The 12,319-nt window shown below is 53.0% G+C and overlaps 1 protein-coding gene across 1 annotated transcript in view; it reads right to left on the reverse strand.

The window, feature by feature from the left end:
• The window catches only part of LOC308596889 (uncharacterized protein), a 35,007-nt gene that overhangs the window by 5,366 nt on the left and 17,322 nt on the right, over window positions 1–12,319 (reverse strand). The window contains exons 5-8 of the mRNA XM_081212193.1: window positions 5,123–11,896; window positions 3,666–3,812; window positions 2,212–2,358; window positions 1,032–1,136 (exon numbers count right to left, since the gene is read on the reverse strand). Coding sequence (XP_081068319.1) covers window positions 1,032–1,136; window positions 2,212–2,358; window positions 3,666–3,812; window positions 5,123–11,896 — 7,173 coding nt within the window. The remainder of the gene's footprint in view (window positions 1–1,031; window positions 1,137–2,211; window positions 2,359–3,665; window positions 3,813–5,122; window positions 11,897–12,319) is intronic.

The raw sequence follows: 12,319 nt of genomic DNA on the forward strand, positions 1-12,319 counted from the left end.
CGTGCAGAGACACAACAGGCACCTTCCTCTGTGGACGGGTATTTCTGGACTCGCTGCAGGGTGCAAGCAGTTCTGATGCGGCACATTGCAGTATGACCCCAGCGGGGATTTGGTTTCAAGGGTACTCCATAAAAATGGCAAATGTGTTAGAGCTGTCGCCATGGCTGGCGGCTGAGGCGGGAGGGGGAGGAAGAGAGAATCCTGGGCAGGTGTGGGGGACTCCCTGGTCCTGAATGGGGTACCTGTGCCCCTGAAGGGCCAGGTATGCAGTCTGGGGGTCATTTTGGACTCACAGCTGTCCATGGAGGCGCAGGTCCATTCTGTGTCCAGGGCAGCTGTCTGCCAGCTCCAACTGGTACGCAGGATGAGACCCTACCTGCCCGCAGAGTGTCTTGCCAGAGTGGTGCATGCTCTGGTTATCTCCCACTTGGACTACTGCAATGTGCTCTACGTGGGGCTACCTTTGAAGGTGACCCGGAAACTACAACTAATCCAGAATGCGGCAGCTAGACTGGTGACTGGGAGCGGCCGCCGAGACCACATAACACCGTTCCTGAGAGATCTGCATTGGCTCCCAGTACGTTTCCAAGTGTTGGTGCTGACCTTGAAAGCCCTAAACGGCCTCAGCCCAGTAGACCTGAAAGAACGTCTCCACCCCTATCGTTCTGCCCCGACACTGAGGTCCAGCTCCGAGGGTCTTCTGGTGGTTCCCTCACTGCAAGATGTGAGGTTGCAGGGAACCAGGCAGAATAACTTTTCAGTGGTGGCACCCGCCCTGTGACCCTCCCTTCAGATGTCAAGGAGATAAAGAACTACATAACTTTTAGAAGACATCTGAAGGCAGCTGTGAATTGGGAAATTTTTAATGTCTGATGTTTTACAATTTTTACATATGCTGTAAGCTGCCCAGAATGGCTGGGGAAACCCAGCCAGATGGGCGGGGTATAAATAATAAATTATTATTATTGTTGTTTTTCAAACGACCTTGGCACCCACAGACAACCGACCTCAGCCCAGAGGAATGGCCTCACCTGGCCCTCGTACTCTGATGGGAGAGGCCAGAACTCTGCCGGACTGCTTCCCAGAAGGTCGTCCTCAGATTTGCGGTGTTTGGCAATGGACAGCCTCTCTTGGAACTGAAAAGGAAGAGAAGTGGTTTGCATCTCCACCCCCATCGTCCAGCCTGTACGTTTCCAAGCACAATTCCAAGTGTTGGTGCTGACCTTGAAAGCCCTAAACGGCCTCAGCCCAGTAGACCTGAAAGAACATCTCCACCCCTATCGTTCTGCCCAGACACTGAGGTCCAGCTCCAAGGGCCTTCTGGCGGTTCCCTCCCTGTGGGAAGTGAGGTTACAGGGAACCAGGCAGAGGGCCTTCTTGGTGGTGGCACCCGCCCTGTGGAATGCCCTCCCATCTGATGTCAAGGAAATAAACAACTATCTGACTTTTAGAAGACATCTGAAGGCAGCCCTGTTTAGGGAAGTTTTTAATCTTTGGTGTTTTATCGTGTTTTTAATATCCTGTTGGAAGCTGCCCGGAGTGGCTGGGGAAACCCAGTCTGATGAACGGGGTATTATTATTATTACTATTATTATTATTATTAGATTAGATTATTATTATTATTAGATTCCCGAATCTGGTACCATCGAATTCACCAATTTTGTTGTATTCATTAGAACAGCTTTTGCTGGGCTTTAAATAAATGTGCAATTGTTACCATTTTCAATTTTATTGAGTTATTATCCTCCTTAGTGGTCTGTGCTACTCTGAATAACTGGAACAAACAGGGCAGCAGCCCTAAAATGTTTGGAAGCCACTGCTCTAACCATTGCACCACACTATCTACGTAGATCTGTGCACAGATAGGACACAGCATAGGTAGTGCAGCCTTCGCCAACCTCGTGCCCTCCAGAGACTCGGAGCTATGACTCCTGCCAGCCCCAGCCAGCATGGCCGACGGGAGTCGTAGTCACCCAGTGGGCGCTATGTTGGCAAGCGCTGTGTCAAGGAGAGCTGGCGTCTTCCTGCACATGTGAAACACGAGGTGGTCTGTGTGTGCACATGCGCAGCAAGTCAGAGTTTGGGGCTTTCTGCCGTTGGAAGGCACAGCCATCATAACGCCCCCCCCCCCTGAGCACGGCATTTCAAGGGTGCTGGGTTCGAAACAAGAGGAGTCCCCCGACTGCCTCTCCGCCATGCTCCTGGTCTCACCCGCAGGGTCTGGCGCTCCTTGTCCCGCTGGTGCCGCCGTTCTCCCTCGGCCTGAAGTTCCGCCAAGCGCCGCAGAGCCGCCTCCTTCTCCTGGCGAGAAAGCCACACAAAGGCCTTCTCCCGGCACGGTGGGTGAGGGCGGGGAGGCTGTGGGGCAGGGCAGGGGGCAAGGTGGAGGGGTGCAAAGGCAAGTCAGGAAGGTCTTCCGTACCCCGAAGGAAAAGCTCCGCACAGGCGCAGGGGCAGCAAACGCACCCTCCAAACGTTGGCCGGACTCCCAGCTCTTGCCTAACCATTGGGCGTGCTGGCTGGGGCGGACGGGGGTTGTAGTCCAGCAAGATCCGGAGGCCGCCGTGTTGGCTGCCGCTGTGCTGGTAGTTCTAGCCCACCCACGACACACCTGGGACCTTCCAGACAGGGCCGGCTCAAGACATGTTGCTGCCTGAGGCAAAAGTTCAGCATCTGCCACCTGAGGCCACAGTCTCCCTCTGCCTCCTCTCAGGACCGGCCCTTCTTGCAGATATCCTGAGCTGCATTTCCCACCGGAACCAAGCCAGTTTACAAAATCATCCCCCAAATACTCTCGCCCCACTTTCTCCCCAGGCCAGACCTCTCTCTTCCTCAAGAACTTCCACCCAACTTTGAGCCTGCCTGGATGGAGCGCAGAAGGACAGGTGAGTTGTAGAAACCAGCCTACTTTACGAAGATGACATGTCGATGTGGGGTCATGGACCAATTTTGTGCCTACACACACACACACACACACACACACACACACACACACCCCATCGCTGTCAACCGTCCCTTATTTGAATGGAAACTCCCTTATCCCAGTGCCATGTCCCACTGCTGTCCCTTATTGATGATGTCCCTTAAATTTCCCAGGTTTCAAAGGAAGCAGCTCCTCTCCCTCCCTCCCTGCCGGCCAGGGAGGAGGGAGGCTCCAACTGGGTTGCTTGGCTGCGTTGCTCACCCAATAAGGAGTTGGAGAATGACTGGGGGGTGGAGCTTGCATGCCTTGTGCCAATCAAATCGGCTGCGTTGCCTGGGGATTCGCCTTTGCTCAGCGCTTTCCAGTGACAGTGGTTTTCCTTGCTGCATCCCCTTTGCCGGGTTGCTGCGCTGTGGGAACCACCGCTTGAGGCTTTGTTTGGCTGCTGGCTGGGCTTTCTGCCTTTGGCTCGGAGGGGCTCAGAAGTCGAACATACCTGTGCTCTGAAAATCCCTTATTTTGGCTGCCGAGCCCTAATTTTCGAGGCTGCTGGTCCCTTATTTTCAAATCTGTAAGTTGACAGCTATGACATACACATACACACACACACACACACACCACTATGTGGCCCTTGCAAGAGAGAATGTGGCCCCCAGGCCAAAAACCTTCTCCCTCCTTGCCTCCTTGACACAGAAAATTTACGGTGTGAGATTGATAAAAGCAAAGGCTGCATTTTCCTTACCTGGTGCCCCCCTGCCTCTTCTGCAGCCGCACTGCGGGAGCTGCCTGCCATCGCCCTGGAGCCGCTGTCTGCCTCAGAGTAAGCAGCTGACTCCTCCCAAAACGGAGAAATCATGGAGCCTGTGGAACTCATGTCAACTTCGCCGTCCTGGTACGGGGCAGAGAAAGGAATCAAGACAGGGAGGGATTGGGGCCGGCCCGAGACATTTTGCTACCTGTGGTAAGCTTGCTTCAGCAGTGGCAATGGGGCAACCCTCTTGGGGCAGTAGGGCAGGTGGGGGGGGTGAGGAAATCTGCAGTCAAAATGACCATTAAGTTTGTTAAATAAACCTGTGGAGAGTTTAAGATTCACAAAGTTCCTGTATTGCTGGAGAAGACAGGACAGACCTACATCCTATACCTTGTGGCAGAAAATAGGACAAAAGATCTTAGTTGTTTCTCCTTCCACTTTGCCTCAGTCTCTCCCTCTCTTCTTTCAAGCGAGGGCTCCGCATAGAGCCCAGACTTCATTTTGGAAACTAATTTTCCATTTTGTAACAAAGGAGAATTTTCACTTGTGTACTACTTTGATGTATTTGCTGCCTGCATTGAAATGTAAGTAAACCTTTTGTTTTTACTAAAGCATGCGGTTCATGCTTAGCAAAGGGGGCAGAGGGGGGAAAGGTCAGCAGACCACAAATAAGGAGGGTTAAAAGGTTTGATTTTCTAATTCCTAGTAAGCTGCAAAAGCGCATAAGTGCTAAAAGGGATTTGCAGTCTGTTTACTTTCATATTTCTCCCCACACATGTGGGATAGGAGGTTCAAATTACGTTTTATAGATTTAATCCTCAATTTATCTCCATCAAAGGGGTGTACAGCTCTGTCCCTTCCTTCTTGCTTCCAACAAATCCAGGAGGTGGCAATTATTTGGCTCAGTCCACCACTGGCGCTGTGGTCTAAACCCCACTGAGCCTAAGGCTTGCCAGTCAGAAGGTCGGCGGTTTGAATCCCCGTGACGGGGTGAGCTCCCGTTGCTCGGTCCCTGCTCCTGCCAACCTAGCAGTTCAAAAGCATGTCAAAGTGCAAGTAGATAAATAGGTACCACTCCAGCGGGAAGGTAAAAGGCATTTCCGTGCGCTGCTCTGGTTTCCCCAGAAGCGGCTTAGTCATGCTGGCCACATGACCCAGAAAAACTGTCTGCGGACAAACATCGGCTCCCTTGGCCAGTAGAGCGAGATGAGCGGCGCAACCTCAGAGTCGTTTGCGACCGGACTTAGCTGTCAGGGGTCCTTTACCTTTACCTTTTACCATTGTCTCTGGTGCCATCAACTGCTGGGCCACCCTTCCACTCCCAGTGGGCACGAGCCGTCAAAGTCCCATATCCATACTCGCTTCCCCCGTTCCTCCAGCAACACAGCCGCCCCACTTCTGTGCCCTAAACCAGGTCCAGATCCCACCTGCCCCACACTCCTCCTTACCCAAGACACTCCAGAGCGCCTCTCGGGCTGGGCTATGCAGATGGAGCTCTCTCTGGACAGGCCCACGCCAAGAGCTGCTGGTGTCCACACGGACTCTTCGTCATGCTCTCCAGGACTGGGGGGAGAAAGCATGGCCATGGCGGTGGACTTCCAGGTGCCAATGGGAGCCTGCTCCCACAGGGGAGATGCCTCCAGCCTTCTGCTCAGCGCTCCAGGCTCCAGATCTCCCTGGTCCGAGTGGTACATCCCAGGGGCTGAGAGCATCCTTGGTTGAGGTCCTTCAGCTGGCAATGCTTCCTTCAGTCTCTGTTCCTGACTCTGAAAAGCCCGTGGTCCTTCCGTCCCTTGAGAATCAAGGGCTCCCACCTCTCCTTGGAGCTCCTGTTGCCTGCACACCCGGCACAGCTTCGCGCCTTCTGGGAGATGGCGCTGCACCCCGTCTTCCATCTGGAAATGATCACCCATGCCATGGACCTTGGCTTCCCTCAGATTCTGGCGGAAAAGGGTGTTTGGGTCCCGCACTTCCTCGGGAGTTCCCTGACGGTTTGGGAAATTGCTGTGGGGCTGAAGAGCTTGCTGCGGCTGGTAGTACGGTGGCTCTCTGGGTGAGGGCATCTTGCTGTCCTGAGAACGTGGGTCTTCTCCTGCCCTCCTCATTCCCCGGGTGTCCTCAAGGTCTTGTGTCCTCGTCAACTCCTGAGGGTCAAGAGACTTGGACCTCCCCAGCAGAACTCCCCACAACTCCAAGCGATGCTGCTCGTGGGGCTCTGTGGGTGCGGGTTCCAGCTGGGCCATGCTCCCCTCAGCTTTAAGGGAACCCCACTCAGCCTGTGGCTCCATGCTTTCCTGGGACTGGAAAACGTGGGGTTCGCTCACCCCTGGAACCTCGGCAGATGCCTCTGGTGAACATTCTTGCCCCGGGATTTTCTGAGGTGCCTTCAGCTTTGGCGATCTCACACGTCTTCCTGGGGGCTGACAAGGCCCCTTCTGGCTTGGGGGAGGCTGAGGGATCATCTGCTGACCTTGCCGTGTCTCACGTGTCTCAGTGGCCTCCTGATCTGTTGGTGGAGGCTGGTGGGACTCCGAACCTCTCCACTCCTGAGGGATCTCAAGGCCCATGGTTCCCTGGGGTTCAGTTGCCGCTTGCTTCTCTGGTTCACCAAAATCCCTGTTTTCTTGTGGCTGTTGGGCCTTCCCAGTCCTCAGCCCTTGGGGCTGAAGAGCTTCCAGTTCATGGTAGAACCCTTCCAGTTCCGGGAGCTGCTCAAGATCGACCTGGGGGGCCTTGTGAGGAGGAAGGGACTGGGGCAAACTGACTGGCTGAGCTACGAACATCTCATCTCTTTGCTCCTGAAGGAAGTCCTGGCTCACAGGTAGAGATCTGGGGGATTTGATGCTCTCCGCCTCTATTTTGTAACCTTCTCTGTGGGAGTCAAGACTCCCTGGAGTCCCTTCAGCAATGTCCAGTGTTCTCTGGTCCAGTTGACTTTGCCCTTGAGTGTTTTGTGACTTCTGCCCCACAAGTCCCTGAAGCGGCTCCTTCACCGGTTGGTCACGATGGCTTTCTGGCCTTTGGACAAGACCATCTCCCCTTGTTGGGGTCCAGTGCCCAAGTGTCTTAGACTTCCTCAGCAGGTTTCTCAGGAGCGGAGGGCTTTGCACCTCCCTCTTTTCTTGAGGATCAAGAGACTGAGGCTCCACCAGTTCCTGGGGCTCTGCTTCCCTTTGCACAAACCCCTGAATCTGAAGAGTCTCGCTCTGAGAAGATTTCTGGAGGGGAAGCTCCTCCAGCTCTTCACATTCTTTGGAGTGGAAAATCTGGGCACCCTTCAGTTCTTGGGAACAAAGAACCCCTCCCTGCACTTGGGGAGGCTCTTTCTCCACCTGCCCAGTCTTCTGGGTCCCACACTCAAGTTCTTGTTGGAATTGAGGGCCCTCTATGTGATTTGGAGGAGGTTCCTGAAGGGTTCCTGAATGGAGGACCACTGCTCCTCTTAAATCCTGAGGTTCCAGCTCACCTTGTCTCTGTGGGTGGCACGACTTGGAGATACCCATGTTTTTCAGGTTAGTGGGATCTCCTAGTTCCTTTCCCTGGAGTTCCCTCGGGTCAAGAGACTTTGATTTCGCCAGACCCAGCCAAGGTGGGAGGTCTTTTGTCTCCATATGGGATAAAGGCAGTTCAGCTTGGGACGTCTCATCCTCCATCAAGCTTTCCTCAAGCTGAAGAAGACACGGTTGCCTTGCATCTGGCGGACCAATGCCCTCCAGATCCCTTTGCAAAAGCCCTTGGATCTCCAGAGGGTTCTGCTCCATCTGTGGAGCTCCTGGTGGTTGGAGGTCTTCGTTTTCTTTCTGCCCTTGGAGCTGTTGGTTGTCTTCCTGCATTTCATTGGTGGCGCCTAGATCCTTCTGTCCAAGCTTCTCCTGAAGGTGTGAGACCTCCTTGTCTCTCAACATCTTCTGCACAGAAGATCCATCTTCGTTCTTTGCAACCGATGTGTCCTGCAGAAGGTTCTTCATCGCCTGTGTAGTTTTGCAAGATGTGATGTTTTCCAGCGCTTGGTTCTCAGGGACCTGAGGACAACCCTCTGCGTACCTCAGAGACTGGGGAGTTTCTAGTTCCTTTGAAGCCTGGCACCCAAAAGTGTGTGATCTTGACAGTTCCTGGGGCTCGAGAGACTTTGATTTCCTTAGCAGAGCTGCCTGAAGCTGAAAGGTTTCTTGCACATGGAAAGTTTGGGAAGATCTTCCCAGGGTGCCTTCCACCTCAGAGTGCTGGTCATCCATCTTGACCCCACAGCACTGTGATTCACAATGTCCCTTGGGATCCACAGTTCCCTGGAGCTTGAGGTTCTCAGGATCTCTATGTGGTGAGCTCTCAGGTGGCCCCATCAGCTCACGGGATTCAGACGCCCTCTCCAAGCGGCTCTGAAGATGAGAAGGGCTTTCTGCCCCTGGTCCCTGAGGCTGAGATGACCGTGATGTGCTCTGGGCCTCTGAGGCCTCCAGACTTCTCTCTTCCTGAGATTCAAAGGTCTGAGTCTCGCTTTGTGGTTTCATCTGGAGATCTTCCTGAACCTGAAAGGCTGTGGTCTCTGGCTGCCTTTGAACTCTAAGGGACTCCTGCTCCCTCAGTTTCTGTGGCTTCTGGGTCTGAAGATCTCTTGGGTCAAGAGACTTTGATTTTCCTAGTAATCTTCCTGGGGGCAGGAGACATTCAGTCCTACTCTGTCCCTCTAGGGCTGAGCAACCATTATCTTCAATCCTTCCAAGAGCCTCAGCCCTTTCCAGCCTCAGCTCCTTTCGGAGAAGGAACTGCGCCTCACCTGAGGGACCACAATCTTTTGTATCACACCCCTGGAGTTCCTGGCATGGATGAACGTGGCAGCAGCCAACTTTGTAGGAGCCACACATTTTGGGCACTTTCCCTTGTGACAGAGAAGACCCCCGTTTATCCTGCTTCTTTGGGGATCTCTTCACATCTTGGGGACCTTTTGCTGTCGGTGGAGATTTCTGGACAGGAACAGCCCTTGTCTCCTTCAGCACATCACGGGCCTGAGGGGTTTTCCTGGGGGGTTGAGTTGCTTCTGCCCTCTGCAACCCCTGAGACCCCAAGCCTTGTGAAGCTGGCAACTTGGAGTCCACCTCAGGGAGAGTTTCCTGAGGCTGTGAAGATTTGGGGGCCTTCCTTTCCTTCTCCAGAACCTGAGAAGTTTCTGGTTCCTTTGGTTCCTGGGGATAAACAATATTTTGGTGCGCATGTTTCTTCGACTTCTGGGCCTCTGTCTGTAGCACCCTCTGGAGTTGGGCTGCTGGGGGCATTTCTGTTTCCTGGGGCTGAGGAGAGACCAACAAATTCCCATGTTGCGTCTCTTGCTGGGCCAGCTCCAAGGCCCACCACAGAAGAGGAGGTGTTTCTGGACTGCTACGTTTCTGATGCTGAGGAACTCTTGGGTTCCCTTCTGGCCCTGACTGTGGCTGTGTCCCATCATTCCCTATGTCTGTTTGGGTGGCCTGTGATCTCCTTGGTTCTTTTAGGATTTGGGGGCTCTGGGAGGCTATTTGTCCCTGCTGCCCATAAGACGCATCCTTCTCTCTCTGGATCTGGGTCTGAAAGGGACGTGGCCTCCTCAGCTCAAATGATTTTGCCTTCAGTCCTAGGATCCTCCACAGGAGAGGTGGAGATTCCAGGCTTCTGTGTTCTTCAGGCTGAAGAACCATTTCAGGCATTCTCTGGGCCCGAGACATTTCTGGAAACTTCTTTTTGTCAGTCTGAAGGGCCTGTGGAGCCCCCGATCTTTTAGAAACCGTCCCTGGGTCCTCTGATGGCTCCAGCTCTCTTTGTTGTTGTGCTTCCTGGCTCTCAAAAGCTGTTGTCTTCTTCAGTGGGGTTCCCGGGTCTTGGTGTGCTTCCAGCTCTCTTGTTTCTTGACCTGGAAAGGTCCCCCTCTCCCTTAGAACTGGACCACATAACCTCTCAGGTGGAGCCCTCTGAGCTGGCAATACTCCATTTTCTGGCTGGGCCTGAGAGGCCTCATCTTCCCTCAGTTCCTGAAGAGTACAAGTATCTGGAACATTCCATCCCTGGGGCCTATGAGCTTCTGGTCCCACCAGTGGTCTTCTCTGTGACAGAACCATCAGTGACTTCTTCAGCTTGTGCTCTTCTGATTTCCTCATCTCAAAAGATTTTGACTTCAGTTCCAGAGCCCCCCACAGAAGAGGAGGAGACTCTGGTTTCTGGTCTCTCTGGGGCTGAGGACCCCTCATCTCTTTTTGTGGCACAGTCTCTGGAGTCTGTGAGTCTTCCAGACTCTTCGTGTCACAGGGCTGTGATTCTCCTGAATGTCTAGGCCATCCCAGCTCCCTCTTGGAAATTTCCTCGCTCTGAAGTATTTGTTGACTTCTCTGTGGAGATTTTTCAACTAGAAGGGTTTCCCTCTCCCTCATTTCTTGAGACATTTCTTGTCTCTGTCCTTGGGTGAGAACATCTGATTGTCCCACCAAGGTTTCCTTCATCTTCTGACGATAAAGGATGCTCGGCTTTGGAGCCTCTGGTCGCGGCCCTGAACTCAGAAAGACATCTTTTTTCCTCATCTCAAACGATTTTGCCTTCTGCCACATAATTCTCCACAGAAGAGGCGGAGATTCTGGACTTCTGCGCTCTGGGGACTGAGGAACCTGTGCCTGCCTTTGTGGAAGTATGGCACCCTTTGCTCCCTCAGATGAAAAGTCCTGTGCTTCGTTCACATTTTGAGGCCTAGTAACCCTCACCCCTTTCTGGACCATCCCTTGCTCTTGAAAGGCCTCCTGAGGAAATTCCTGATGGCTCTGTTGTTCCTTCTTTGCTTTCTTCGCCTCAAAGTCCTCTGGTTCCTGGCAATCTTGAGCCTGAACAGCTCCTGCGCCCATTTGTGGGTGCAGGGGCTGGGTGCCAGCGACGTGCGGCTCCCTCAGTTCCTGGGGTTGAAAAGCCCACGACCTCCTCAGCTCAAGAGACTTTGACTTCCTCCACAGATTCCTGCAGTGAGGAGGGGTTTCAGGATGTGAAAGTTCTGGTCCTTGCTGGCCTTGTGGGGTTTCCAAGCCCTCCGTCTTCTCCTCAGCTTGGGTCAGCTCCTGTTCCTGCTGCAGGCAACCATGGGACCTTCCTTGAGGTCCTCCTGGGATGTGAAGGCCTTCCAGCTGCCTCACACCCTGTAACTTTGCCATCTCCTCAGATTCAAGACTCAACGGCTCTGGGACCTGAACGAGTGCGTCACGGCTTTCTGGGAACTTTTGACGCTGCGGACCCGCCCTCAAATCATGGCTCCTCAGACCTTCCTTCTCTGCCTGTGAAGTTCCCTCAACTTCCCATTCCTGGGGCTGAAGAGCTTGAGGATATCCACATTTCTGAGGTCCACATACCTCCTGCTGAATCTGTGGTGATCCCCATGGCCTTGCCCTGGATAAAAGCTGGGGCTCAAGAGATTTTGATTTCTTCCGGAGAAACCTCTGGAGTTGGGAGAGCTCTTGAAACTTCAGGTCCTGCTGGCACGGAATCTTGACATGTCTCGCGTCTGGATCCAGGGACTCCTTGTGGACATCTTTGTGGGTCTGAAGGACGTCCCATGATGGAGTAGCCTCTGACTCTCTCCATTCTGGGGGTTCGGGGAACTGTGTGCCCTGGGTGTGAAAGGCTATTTGACTCCTCTCACTGTGTGGGACTACTGGTTTCCCAGACGCAAGTGGCTCCCGCTGAGGTTCCAGATCTGACGTTTCCCTCGTATCGTTTTCTTGAAGGGCTTCTGTTTCCCTCTGTGGAATATACTGGAGGTCACCATGAGTTTGGGCATCTACGGCTTCCATCTCCCTACCCTGCGCTCCTGGGAGGTGGGGCATCTCCAGTCCTCCATGTGGTGTTTGCTGAGGGATTTCCACATCCCACAACCCATGGGGCAGCGAATCCTGGCTCAACAGGAACTCCAGAGACCCCAAGGATTTTGATTTCCTCAGCAGCGCAACCTGTGGCTCTAAGGTATCAGGACTCAACTCCCGGAGCAGAAGACCTTGTTCAGCCTGAATCTCTTTGTCCTGAGGGAGGTTCCGGTTGCCTCCAGGAGCTACGGAGCCCTGAGGGGCCTCTGAATCTTGAAATCCTTTTTGCTTCTCGTGTTGAGAAGTCTCCGGTTTCCTCCGCAAAGGCTCGCCTTCTCTCTCAGGTATCTCATCTGCAGTACCTTCAGATGGGGACGGTTCCTGGGTGAGGTGCAACTCCCGCTCCGTCTGCAGAGTTCCCTAGAAATCAAATCAAAGTTAAAGACTCAATGAAGTCCCATAAAACCAGATGTGAGCACCTCCTCCTTCTGGAAATGAATATTGAGGAATCAGCATTTCTGGAGCTGTTATCGCTCTGGCAGGGGCAGGCAGCGTGGGGGCCCTGCAAGTCTACATGACCCATAATCCACAAACTGGCTTATAAGTATAAAACCAAATTTACTAGAATAATAGCTAGAATAGAGATAGACTTGTAACCATTCAAGCAACAAACATACTAAGGTACCATGTGCAAAACAAAGCCTGGAGATACTGTAAACATGGAGTGGATAAATGTACAACTCTATCTTGTTGTTACATGGGCAATAAACGTTATACATACTTTATAATTTCCTTAAACTTCAAGATTCAATCCAAATCTGTCAGTATTTTTAAAGATATTCT

The sequence above is a fragment of the Podarcis bocagei genome (assembly GCF_964188305.1).
Source record: "Podarcis bocagei genome assembly, chromosome: 10".
Classification (NCBI taxonomy): domain Eukaryota; kingdom Metazoa; phylum Chordata; class Lepidosauria; order Squamata; family Lacertidae; genus Podarcis; species Podarcis bocagei.